Genomic DNA, 13,104 nt, shown 5'->3' with positions numbered 1-13,104 from the left:
ACTGTGCAAGAAGCAGGAGGCTGTGAAGAGCCCAGATGGGACTGCAGAGCCAGGACTGGGTCCCTTTGGGCTCGGCCGTCAAGGGAAATCCCAGTGAAGTCATCCCTGAATAAACGCATCCTCGTCCGGCAGCTCAAAGGCCGCTAAAAAGTCCCCAGGCCAAGAAGGTCTTACTTATTCCGTCTGCTTCCGTGGTCCGCAGTGAGCATCTGCCACAGACAGGGAGAGAGATGGGACATCTCCGGGTAAACCCTGCCCCGGCCTGCCCGGCCTCCTGCGGGATTAGACCTTGGATGCTTCCCTTGACACCTTCCGCTGCATCCATGTAACCGCCCACATCTGAGCGGCAAGTGTCATGTGGCACGGTTTAAGGGCTTTACGTAAACTACTCATTTAATCCTCATCTAATCCTCACCGCAGCCCCATGACCGGGACATTCTTAGTTATCCCCACTTGTCCAAGGAGAAAGCGGAGGTACTTGCTCGGGGTCACGCCGTCGCAGTGCAGAGATGGGATCTGGACCCAGAATCCCCCTATCATCGCTGTGTTCTGCTGCCTCCCGGTAATCAGTAGCACTAAACAAGATATTTCCCCAAAGGCTTTACACTGACTCATCGTATGTTCCTTCTAGTAACCCTAGGGGGTGAGTATGACCATTACTTACACTGACCAGTGAGAGCACTGAGGCACAGACCAGGAGCTCGACCAGGTGGCACAGCCGGGGTCTGGACCCGGCATCCTGGCCCTGCACACCACGTGCCCTCTCTCCAAACCAGCCAGCCCGCTGAGGGGCTGTGGGAGTGCCAGGCACTGGGTACACTGTCCCAGCCCTCGAATGGCTGACGGTCAAGCCGAGGAAATAGGACTTGCCCGTGAAAAGGTGAACGAGATCACTCAATTTTGATGCATCCACACCACGGAATACTACTCAGCCATGAAAACAAACTATGGAACGTACAGTGTGGATGGATCTCGAGAGTATTACGTTGAGTGAAAGAAGCCAAGCAAAGGAGGAGTAACACTGCATGAGTCCATTTACATAAAATTCCAGAAAATGTAAGCGGATCTGCAGTGACAGAAAGCAGACCAGCTGTTGCCTAGGGATGGAGGTGAGGACTGGGGGTGTATTAAACAGGGGCATCAGGGAACTTTCGCAGGTGATGGAAATTTCATTATCTTCATTGTGATGACAGTTTTTACAGATGAATGAACTTGTCAAAATTCATCAGATCGTGGGCTTCCCTGGTGGCGCAGTGGTTGAGAGTCCGCCTGCCGATGCAGGGGACGCGGGTTCGTGCCCCGGTCCGGGAAGATCCCACGTGCCGCGGAGTGGCGGGGCCCGTGAGCCATGGCCGCTGGGCCTGCACGTCCGGAGCCTGTGCTCCGCAACGGGTGAGGCCACAGCAATGAAAGGCCCGCGTACCACAAAAAAAAATAAATAAATAAAAAAATTCATCAGATCGTACATTTATATTTGGCGCTGTTTACTGTCTGTGAACTCTCCATAAAGGTGATTTTTAAAATAAAAAAAAGAGTGCCAGGAGTGCAAAAGAAGAGTTCACTAGGGCTGTGGGCTCCAGAGAGGCCTCACATCCTTGGGGACGTGGCCACTGCAGGAGGCTGTGCTTAACCTGGCGGGCAGGGTGCAGCCCTCAGAGGGAAGAAAGTTCAACAAGGACAAGCCTTGAGCGGGTGGAGAGGGGGTAACGAGGACCAGGAAACAGAACAGAGGCTGCAGCGGCTACTATTCCAGCTTCTCCAAGGGGCTGGGAAGACCCAGGGAGGGGCACAGGGACAGGCGAGGCTGGGCATAGCGGAGGAAGGCGGGAGAACTCACACATCTCCCCAGGTCTCTCTCTGCTCTGCCTCTTTCCTGCTCTTTTACACGGATGGTGATGCCAAGAAAACCATAAATCAAGGGATTTATATTTAGACGTTTAAACGACAAAAGTGATGAGATAAGAACGGAGATATATATTTAGATATTAGGGGTTTCTTTTCTCTGTCTCTCTTTTTTTTTTTTTTGGTTGCACTGGGTCTTAGTTGCAGCATGCAGACTCCTTAGTTGTGGCACGCGAACTCTTGGTTGCAGCATGCACGTGGGATCTAGTTCCCTGATCAGGAATCGAACCCGAACCCCCTGCATTGGGAGCGCAGAGTCTTTTACACTGAGCCACCAGGGAAGTCCCTTTTTTTCTCTTTTTAAAAATGAACTCCAGACATCTAAAATTCAAGAACGAATTATACAGCTTTCCACCTCTCCTTGGCAACATCACAATAGATGACCAAAAGCAGGTGTTAAACATCCTCTTCCAGGGATTTCCATTTTCCCAGGAAGCTTTAATGAGGCAGGTCACAGAATCTATGGCCCTGAAAAAGAGCCCTGTCTGGCAAAGGCTAAGCTTCTAAAAGCGCCCGCGGCCAGCCTTACAGCAGTACCCCTGGCGCATTATGCAGCCAATCGGCCAGCAGAGGGCACTCCTGCATCAGGACAGGCCAACTCCAGGCAGCCCTGTCTCAGCCCCCAGGTTCCAGGGCCTGGTGCAGGACTGTTACCTGGACAGAACAGGTAAGCGAGCTGGCTGGAGTTAAAGATTAAATAAAGATGACAGGAGAATGACCTGCAGAGAATGCAGCAAGGGAAAACTGAAGTCTTCAGAGCCCAAGGTCAAAGCAGGTACTCAGGTACACGTACAAAGCAAGTCACCAGGCACTGCCCACCCCCACCAGGATCTGAGGGAAGATGCAAATTAAATGTCAGTGCTGAGCCGCTACAGAACAGAGAGGAGACGAGGCTCAGCAGACTGGGTGATGCAGGCAATCCCCAGTGAAGCTGAAGCAGTGCTTGCCCAGCACAGCGGGGGGTGTATGGGCAAGGCGGGACAGCCCACGCATGGTCCCAGATCCCTTTAGAGCAGAGTGCATTTTGCAAAATAAACAAGAGCTATGGAAACTGGTAAATAGTTTGCCCTTCCAAAATTACCACAAGAGATTTCTACCTTGGATTATTTCCCCGAAGAAAAGTTTTCTGGGCTTTATTTTTCAGTTTCAAGAAAATACACTTAATGAAAATGTTCTTCATATTAGATTTTTATTTCCTCTCTACTTTGAAAGTCAAAGCTGGACTGGCTGGATATTTGTCTTCATCCGTTTAAACTATATTTTCTGAAATAACTAAAAACGGCTGTGTTCCCTTCCTAGTTTTTTATTAACTAACTTTATGTCGCTTGATTTTAGAATGTATTTATCAGACTGTATCTATGTCAAAATACTGCACTATTTGGATGCCCTCTTCATACAACTCTGATGCATATTCCCATGTGTGGGACTGAAGGGGGCAGGGAGCAGGGAAAAGGGTCAGAGAGGAGGAGCGGGGAAGGGGGCAGAGACCCTAGGATAAAATTCACAAGCCTCCCGCCCTCGGGTCCCTGCAGACACCTGACTCACAGAGAGCCAGAAATGCAAACCTGAGCTTCCTTCTGATCTCGAGGATGCCAAGGAAGGGGGCAGAGACCATTTCTGACTGCCTCTGAGAGCACCTTGCCACCAACGGCAAAACCAGCCTGAAATGACCACTGGGTGTCAGCACCCCAGGGCAATGGTACATGTCATCTGCGCCCAGCGGGAGCCCAGGAGCTGTGCACGTCAGGGAGAGCCGTGTAAGGTTTTGTCAACTCTTTGGGGAACATTATGGTACCGCCAGTTACTTAACTTGGCCAGCTGAAATATGGCAGTAGAGCGCAACTGGGCTTCTTTCCTGGTTTATCACACTGTGAGAACAAACGGGATCCACCGGGCTAAAGCCCAGCAACAGAACGGAGCCAGTGGGACCATCCAGGTAATCGCCTTATTGGTGCCATGCTCACACGGACACCCAGTCAGCTCAGAGTTTAGCTCACAGTTCCCGTGAGGCCAGTGGCAGGGCTTGGACACTATAGGGTGACCTGGTGTAGTGCATAGGGTCTTTTTAAATCACCTCTTGTCATCTGAGCCTCAGTTTCCCATTCAGAGGGACATGTAATAATTACCCTATGGAGCTTTGGGGAGAATCAAATGAAATGGTCCATTTCCTAGCTTCTGATGGCAGGGACAGAATAGTGTAATCCTGGAATGACTGTTTTCGTCATTCTCCAGTTGATTAGCTAGCTTCACCATGTGTTCTCCCAGTTCTGATTAAATACAGTGTTAAGTCACCTGACCTGGTCCACTTAGTGATGAAGGTCTTCCTTGGTGATGATGGAGATGTTAGGTCTTGAGTGCAGCCCATGGTCACAGAACACATCCTCCTTTGCTAGAAGCCAAATGTGCTCCCCCTCTACCAGGCTCTGTGGTATCACTGCCACTTTGAAAGGCAGGACCACTGCCCACACTCACAGGTCCACAGATACACACCGCCCCAGGTACTACAATACACACATTGGCAACTTTGAAGAGATATGACTGCCATCTGAGTCCAAGATGAGGGAGTTTGGTAAATAAATAGCCTTTTAAAATAATGATTCCTAAAAGGCTAAGAGAACTGATGACTTGATGACTCAATGACTTCCAAGAAAATCAGCCCAAAGGGGACCTAGCAAAAGGGAAATTTCATGTATCGAAAAGAGCAAGCTCTTTGGAATCAGACAGAGCTTCAAATACTAACTCCCAACTCCCAACCCCATCTCCTACGAACTGCATCCATGGGCAAGGTACCAAGCTCTCTAAGCCTTCATTTTCTCATAGGTGTTTTGTGAGTATTTACGAGAGGGGATGCTACACACACACACACACACACACACACAATTCTATAGTCTAATAAGTCTGAGAAGCAAAAACTTGCAATGTACATTAGCATATCAAAAGCTCTAAAGAATCCTGCAATAAAGAAACCTGTCTAACCTGCTTAGCCGGTGTTCTTTAAAACCTCTTGACCACAGGTAACTGTCAATACCTTGCCTGCTAAACACACCTTTGAAAAACGTTGAAATAATGAATATATAGTGCTCAGTACAATGTAAGGTACCTAATATATCTTAATAATGGTAGACATCACCATAAAATATTCTTTTCCCATCCCCTCCTGGGTTCCTAGCATTCTATTAAAATGGATATAATGATAAATATAGTAATGGTAGTAATGTGCTGTTACACTCTGGTGTTTGCTCACGCAGCTAACCCATGACAGATCCGGGTTTTTTTTTTTTTTTTTTTTTTTTTTTTTTTTGCGGTACGCGGGGCTCTCACTGTTGTGGCCTCTCCCGTTGCGGAGCATAGGCTCCGGACGCGCAGGCTCAGTGGCCGTGGCTCACGGGCCCAGCCGCTCCGCGGCATGTGAGATCTTCCCGGATCGCGACACGAACCCGTGTCCCCTGCATCGGCAGGCGGACTCTCAACCACTGCGCCACCAGGGAAGCCCCAGATCCGGGTTTTGAACCAAGATGTGTCTGACTCCAAAGCCGTTATGCCGTACTGTCTTCCCATCCCTCGGGGACCCCTCCCGGAGAGCAGAGCCCTGCAGCCAAGGTTAGAAGGGGCCAATCACGGGTGAACACTTCCCCCTACTGGCCCCACGGGGGGCGAGAGGCCAGGGTTCCTACCTGGTGCCGGATCCCATCGTCACCGACGCACTGGGTGCAGGCCTCCTCGGGGACACAGCTGCCTTCCAGCAGCACTTGGTGCAGGGGGCAGAAGCAGCCTTCTGAGGGATGGTCCCCACAGAAGCTCGAGTTGCCCTCACATTGGCGGGGGCAGCCGCGCTCACAGTGGTTGTAGACCAGGGATGGTGGGCACAGCACAGCTGCAGACAGAGAAGGGGGTCACCCTCAAGGGTCTGCACCAACCAGCGGAAAGTGGTTCAGCTTCAAGGCCGTTGATCATCTAACAAACTTGCTGGGGCAGAAACTGCTAGTTTCCACCAATTTTCATTCTCTCCATCTTTCATAGAAATAGACCTTCAAGCCGGGCACGTGACCACTCAGAATAAAGACTACATTTCCCAACCTCCCTTGCAATTAAGTGCAGTCATGTGATTACATTCTGACCAATGACCTGTAAAAGCAAGTGTAGACTCTTTTTTTTTTTTTTTTTTTTTTTTTTTGCAAGTGTAGACTCTTAACAGCAGTTTCTAAGAATCATTTTTTGAAAGACAGCTGCGTCTCTGGCCCTTTTCCTTCCTTCCCCTCATCCCGCCACTTGGAATCTGGATGTGATGGCCAGAGCTCCATCTTAAACCATGAGGAAAAAGCACACCCAACTGAGGACAGAGCAAAGAACTAGAATCCACTTCGAGACCCAGAAAGAGCTGGGACTGCCTCCCTCTGATCAGCTGTGTGACACAGAATTTTACTTCTATTTTACTTGTAGCCAAATTTAATCCCAAATGACGATGTGAACCTTGTATCCTTAGGAAGTTCTATGGTTCTTTTCTTCGAACACACATATATTTAATGCTTTGAAAATTCTCTTAAACTTAAATAAGGAATCCACAGCTATGGAAGGCTGCCCTGGGAGAAGAGCTACAAAGTGATCCACTTCTCCCACTCTGGTCCTGCCCAACCCCTTCCTCACATTTTCACGGTGCCAAGGCAGGTGGTAGGGAAGGTTTCCAAGGATTTAGAGCACCAAAGACTTTCCTATAAATGCACGACAAATTGCCTGGAAGTAGACAAATTAATAAGCAGAGAAGGTGTGATCGGTAACTCAGAAACTAACATTTTCCCCTTAATCTGCAGGTAGGTAGAAAGGAGACTGTGTCATCCACGGGGACTCGGAAAACCAGAGCCCCAAAGACACCTGGGGGTTATCTAGTCCAACTGTCTCATTCCAAGATGCTGAAACTGAGGTCCAGAAAGACTAAGGAAATAGCTGATGACCAGCTGAGCTGGGGCTACGATGCCCAAGTCCTCCAGCCCCAGTTAAAGCTGTGACAGCGTTATAATAATAAACTCGGAGACTCTGAGATGCCTGTACACATTGATTTCCCTCAAAAAAAAGGTCAGGGATTACATTAGAAACTGAGGATGTTGAAGTTCAGTGTTCTTATCACTCCAACACCCCCTGAGAGCAGGAGCCATGTCTGATTCATTTTGGTGTCCCTGACATGTTAAATATTAAATACATGCCAAGTCCAAGTAAGGAAGCTGACCTTGGGAGGTGTCTACACTAGCAATCCTGTGGTGTTTGTAATGAAGAAGCTTCTTGGTACTCAAATGGCAAAATTCCACTCACAGTTCAAAATCCTGCTCTGGCATGGGCTGCTCTGCGAGCCTTTGCTAAAGTCTGGTGCAATTCCAAATTGGAGGTGACTGACTGCTCAGTCTGTACTTTGCTGTTGCCGGGACGTGTCTAATACATTAAAATCACATTTGCGTGACCGGCAGAACTACCGCTAGAAAGGACCATGCTCTCATTTACATAGAAATTCATTACATAGAAATTCTATGTTCAAATTACTTATACGTCTACCATCTTATTTGATCCTGAATGGAATCCTAGGAAACAGGAAATCCAGAGGTTTTGATCTTCGTTGCCCAGATAAAGAACGTGAGGCCCAGAGAGGCTGAGCAGGTCCCCCATTCGTTGGTCTTCACAGCGTTTGGGGGTGCCTAAGGAGACTCACCGCAGAAATCGGGGGTCCTCCAGTCGACACACACCCCCTTGGTCCGACAGAGGTGGGCATAAGAGGCAATGGCCTCACACACTTGCTCCTGGTGGCAACTGTCCTGCTGGCAGATGGCGTGAAATGTGGCCGGGGCAAGGACCGCGTGGCACTCGGCAAACAGCGCCGAGAGGAGGACCTGGCAGTGGGAGCCCCTGGAGACGGGACATGGCTCCTCGGGACCCAGCAGGCATGTCTGCCCCGGCTTCTGCACCGTCCACTCCTGGACCAGCGTCTTCCAGTCTGAGGTGACTGTGCCATCCCTCAGCATGAAGTCATTGGCCCCATTCTCATCACAGATGCCTAGAGAAGCAAGGAAAAACATGGTTAGGAGCCCAGGGTGCCAACCCCTTGATGCCGGAGACCTGGCCATTCTCCATCACCGCCAGCGTCTGAACCTTACTACTGGACCCAGAAATAGCAGTGGCCAAGGGCCCTGAGGAGAGAGCAAGGAGGGTGTGTGTCAGGGAGGAGAGTTAGAAGATATTCTTACCACAGAGACCATACATCTTTGAGGCAAAGGTCTTGGGGCTCAGCTGCAGCTGGAACTCGTTGTTTTGTGGGGTGAAGGTGAGGATGTGGCCCAGATGGTTGAGTCTGACCTCATACATAATGGCACCGTAGACACTGACCTCCATGTCCCCACCCACGTAAGGGGCAGAGACCAGCCTCCCATTCACCACCACCTGCCCAAAGAAGAAAACCACCCATCAGTAGTCAGGGCAACAAGGAATCCTAGGGCTTCACTCTTAGCCACTTTCCAAAGCTCCTGACGGTTCCTACACATTCACCCCACTCAAGTCCACTGTTATCCACAAACCCAGACATTTGGCAGCAGCTCTTCGAAGACAAAGGAGCTTTGCAGAGCTTGGCAAAAGAGTGGACTCTTATAACACTGAACAGACAGCCATGCATCTGGAACCCGAAAGCCCAGGGATTAAGAGGAACCTTGAGTCACTCTACAGGGAAGATGACTCCTCAAGAAAAGCTGGGGAAGTTGCTTACTTGCCAACTGGTCAGTGCCCTATCTCCAGGAGCATCTAATAGGACTACTTTAAGCATTTGATTTGATTTGATTGACTAGCTCTTTGGAGGCCCCACAATATATCTTATCAAACCTATTAAAATATACACATATCCCACAATGAATATAATTTTTGCTGTAAAAATTTTAGAAGGCTTTTTATCCTTTTTTTTTTTTTTTTTTTGCGGTACACGGGCCTCTCACTGTTGTGGCCTCTCCTCACTGGTGTGGCCTCTTGCAGAGAACAGGCTCCGGACGCACAGGCTCAGCGGCCATGGCTCATGGGCCCAGCCGTTCTGCGGCATGTGGGATCTTCCCGGACCGGGGCACGAACCCGTGTCCCCTGCATCGGCAGGCGGACTCTCAACCACTGCGCCACCAGGGAAGCCCGCTTTTTATCTTTTTGATTTTTATATTTTTGCCTATGAGCTACTCATTTAACATATGACGAGCTGTGATTTTTCAGCAATCACTCTGCACGTTCAAGAATTCTTGCAAGAGGAGAACATCTAACCCATAAGCCGCTTTCACGAAATGAAATATTTACGATTTCTAAATGAACATGTAAAGAAGTTGGCATAAAGCAACTTCTTGTAAACATTTAATCAAACATTTATTTTTTATCAGTTTTGCAGTTTTCTTTTTGAATCTTGGGTCCACACATTTTGTTTGGGCCCAGAATATTTTCACAGGCCCTAAATATTTTCCTTTGGAAGGTTCGGGTACAGGGCACGTAATGCCTGCTGGGCAAACAGCCTGGTGTCACCCCCATTCTTCTACCAGTGCCAGAAACTGGCACGACATTCATCACAATGTAATGCTATCGAAAATGGACCCTTTCTTCCAAATCTGGACCCAAAACAACATGAAATTACACCACAAGGGAGATAGCAATGAGCCCCTCTTACAAAGGTGGCACTCTGCTCATGGGGCAGGAGGCCGAGTCCACAACAGGGGCACCAGCTAAAACCGGCCGCCACCGGGTCCATGTGGCTTCCCCAAGGGTCTGCCGCTGCCACGCTACAGGACTCACAGAAAGCACCTCCTACCTCCATGTTGCTGCGGAGCTCAACCGAGACACCGTTATGTTTCACCTCGATGGACTTCATGCAGGCCTGCCTTGCCCTGGCGCTGCAGGCGTCATTATGGAGCAGTACCTCCAGGTCTTGCTCCTTGTTGTGAAATAAGACATACGAGCAGTTGCCAGTCAGCTTGAAATTCTGTCCATCAAAGGTCACGATGTGCCGAGTAGAGCTGCCAGTGCAGACACCTGGACGGAGAGAGCAAAGGGTGGATATGACCTGCCCAGACTTCCTCTCCTATCTCCTCTGCTCTCTTTGGACTGACAGGGAGACTTGCGAGTACATCTTTCCATAGACTGCTGACACTGAAAACCATGTTAATGCTTCACATACGGAAAACAAAGAGAATCAGCAGTAAGGAAAATTCAAAATGGAATACAAACAGATACGATTAAAAGAATAATGTAGGTAATGAATAACGGAAGCACACAGAAGGGAGCAGGGAAACCAGCCTAAATAACTTTGGGGAAAAACTTACTATATACCCAGAGGCTAAAGACAAAAAGAATTGTGCACAAATGTGTACTCTAGTTAGTAGATCTGTTTTTCATAAAGGTATTGGTTAGCAGTTCTGAAACTACTTTACGTGTATTCTGTGTAGGGTCTACAGAGGAATGATGGCCCAGGGTTATTCTAAAAGAGATCCTGGGCTTCCCTCGTGGTGCGGTAGTTGAGAGTCTGCCTGCCGATGCAGGGGACACGGTTCGTGCCCCGGTCCGGGAAGATCCCACATGCCACGGAGCGGCTGGGCCCGTGAGCCATGGCCGCTGAGCCTGTGCGTCCGGAGCCTGTGCTCCGCAACGGGAGAGGCCACAGCGGTGAGAGGCCCGCGCACCGCAAAAAAAAAAAAAAAAAAGTGATCCTAAGAGAATTTCTGCTACACAGTAAGGAGGACGTCAAAAGAGAGAGAGAAAGAGAGCCTATGAGGGGTTGGATGCAAAAACAAACAAATAAATAAAAAAAATAACAAAACAAAACAAAAAACCCAGAAGGATGGCAGGGTGAAGCAGCAGACAGCAAAAGAATATAGAATATGCAACTGATATCAAAGGACCACTCCTGAGAGCTGGTAAGGAAAAGCAGCTGCCTTAAACACCTGCCAGGCCGGTGAGTGCAGGGCCTCTCACAGAAGCGCCAGTCATATAAGAACTTTGAGAAGCCACTTCCAGCTCCTCCCTCTCTGGGCTCCAAGCTGGAGGGAGGCTGACTACACCCCTTTCCCAGAGGCCAGGAGCCCACACAGGGATTAGGGAGGTGTTTCAACTCTAACTCAAAGTCTTGATTATTACCTGAGAGTGGGCATCTAATTACCAAATTGAGACCGTGTTTTGCGACTTAAAGCAACCATAGAACTCTTTATAAATAAACAGAAATAATATGAGGTCTGGTAGAGTTCTCATCCAGGCAAAAAGGAAATTTATCCCACTCAATAAATTCTAAAGGGAGAGATACAAGATACAGTTTTGATTTCAGCCCACAAGTTGTGTCTGTTCATCATAAGCAACTCGATGCATCCACCGCCGAGCAGGGATTGCCATAAGCAGACATTTCTCCCAACCATGAGACAGAGGGCTAGCCCACCCCACAGGTGAATGCTCCCCACAGGCCTGCATGTGATGGAGTTGACTAGGTCCTCCTATTAAACCAGGCCACCGTGATGGTACACCCTGCATCCAACGCTCAAACACCTACAGGTACGATGGGGGAGCTTCCTGCGGGCTTCTCTCTCACTGCTGTACCTGCACTGCCTAGACCCCCTAAGGGTGACCCGTCAACAGCCAAGCTGAGCACTGACCTCAGAAAATCAATTCTTCCTTCTGGTTACGCATTATCTGGGGAAGTGCCCTCCAAAAGGCACAGGAAGGGAACAGGGAGCCCTGGGACTGAATGGAAACACGTCCCGAGGTCACGAGAGGGAGGGAACATGGGTGGAGGGGGAAACGGGCTTCTGGTCTACCTCTCTGCACAGCCAAGCGAAAAGCACTGCCCCTCGAACACCGTCCAAGCTGGAGAAGCAGAGGACTCACAGGGGCAGGTCCAGCGGCAGCCACAGGCCTCTTCCACCCTGATCGGGGACTGGCTGTTGGGGCAGGAAGGCCGCAGCTGCTGGTCACAGTTGACCCGGTGACTATTCAGCAAGGTCTGGCCATCTGGCAGGCAGGTCACCGTGTGGCACCGATCCGGCAAGGTCCAGATGTCCCCGGGCTGCAGAGAAAGAACCAGGTTCAGGCAGGGAATGGAATGAGGCACTTCAACATCCACCAGGCAACTGACCCCCTTGGAAAACATAGAGACTAGGCCTTGGGCCTAAATGGCAAGGAGACAGGATACAGAAGATAGGATTTACAGGTGGATCCACCCCAACCACAACCAAAATTTAAAAAAAAAAAAAAAAAGAGGCTATAATGGTAAGAGGGAGAATTGGACCCAGACCAAAGAAGGAAAAGTTTACCAGGGGAACGAGGGCCCCAAATATACATTCCTGATCTTTCCTTCAAAGTCAACAGAAATGAACGTACCCTCCTCTCATTCCCGTCCTCATCCACGCAAACACTGATGAACCCTGAAACAGACACAAGCAAGATCTCTGTTCCCACCCACCATCCAGAAATTCTGAGCCATTCACTCGGCTACCTGGCTGGTCCTCGAAGCTGGATTAACTCTGAAGAGAACGTGAGTGGGTTTAGCAGTGAGGATGCAGGTACAGGAGATTAGGAGGACGTCATCCCGTGGTTCTCTGTGGTTGGTAGCCCTTACAGTGACACAACAGTGATAATACGGCAACAACCACAATCAGTACCTCCTTGTCCTCTTTTGTATATAGATCAGTGCCTAGTGAGGGGAGGAAAATGCAGCAAGAGGCTGAAACCTTAAAAGAGATCAAGATTCCTACCTGGAGAGCTATCACCTATCGAGAACGGGCAATAACTGTAGCAGGTTTAGACTCACAGCTAATTACATTAGGAAAATATAGAAAACCAGGTTTTAAAAAAAGCATGTATGGTAAAAATGAAAAGTTTCTAACCTTAAATCAACTTAAACTATAGTTTGATGTTATATTCTATGTTACTGTATTTCTTTTTTTTTAATCTTTTCAGTTTCGTATTTTATTGAAGTATAGTTGATTTACAATATTGTGTTAGTTTCAGGTGTACAGCAAAGGGACTGTTATTTTTTTTTCAGATTATCTTCCATTATAGATTATTACAAGATACTGGATGTAATTCCTCGTGCTATATGGTAAATCCCTGTTGCTTTTCTAAAGCCCTTTATACCCATCCTGATGGTGAGTGCAGGGCATGGGGAAGAGGTCCATGATCTAAGGATGTTGGAGTTCCCTGCCTCTGTCTTCCACTTCTTTG

The 13,104-nt window shown here is 48.8% G+C and overlaps 1 protein-coding gene across 3 annotated transcripts in view; it reads right to left on the bottom strand.

Moving 5' to 3' along the window:
• VWF (von Willebrand factor) overlaps positions 1–13,104 on the bottom strand; it is a 136,660-nt gene that overhangs the window by 27,645 nt on the left and 95,911 nt on the right. For all 3 annotated transcript variants that reach the window (XR_004351871.1, XM_032646290.1, XM_032646289.1), the window contains 6 exons: positions 12,262–12,305; positions 11,770–11,947; positions 9,710–9,930; positions 8,130–8,322; positions 7,598–7,939; positions 5,577–5,776 (listed from right to left, as the gene is read on the bottom strand). Coding sequence is in view for 2 of the 3 variants with exons in the window: in XM_032646290.1 (XP_032502181.1) it covers positions 5,577–5,776; positions 7,598–7,939; positions 8,130–8,322; positions 9,710–9,930; positions 11,770–11,947; positions 12,262–12,305 (1,178 nt within the window). In the remaining variant the exon portion in view is untranslated. The remainder of the gene's footprint in view (positions 1–5,576; positions 5,777–7,597; positions 7,940–8,129; positions 8,323–9,709; positions 9,931–11,769; positions 11,948–12,261; positions 12,306–13,104) is intronic.

Source organism: Phocoena sinus, chromosome 10 (assembly GCF_008692025.1).
Source record: "Phocoena sinus isolate mPhoSin1 chromosome 10, mPhoSin1.pri, whole genome shotgun sequence".
Lineage (NCBI taxonomy): Eukaryota > Metazoa > Chordata > Mammalia > Artiodactyla > Phocoenidae > Phocoena > Phocoena sinus.
This window is presented reverse-complemented; position numbering and strand designations above follow the sequence as displayed.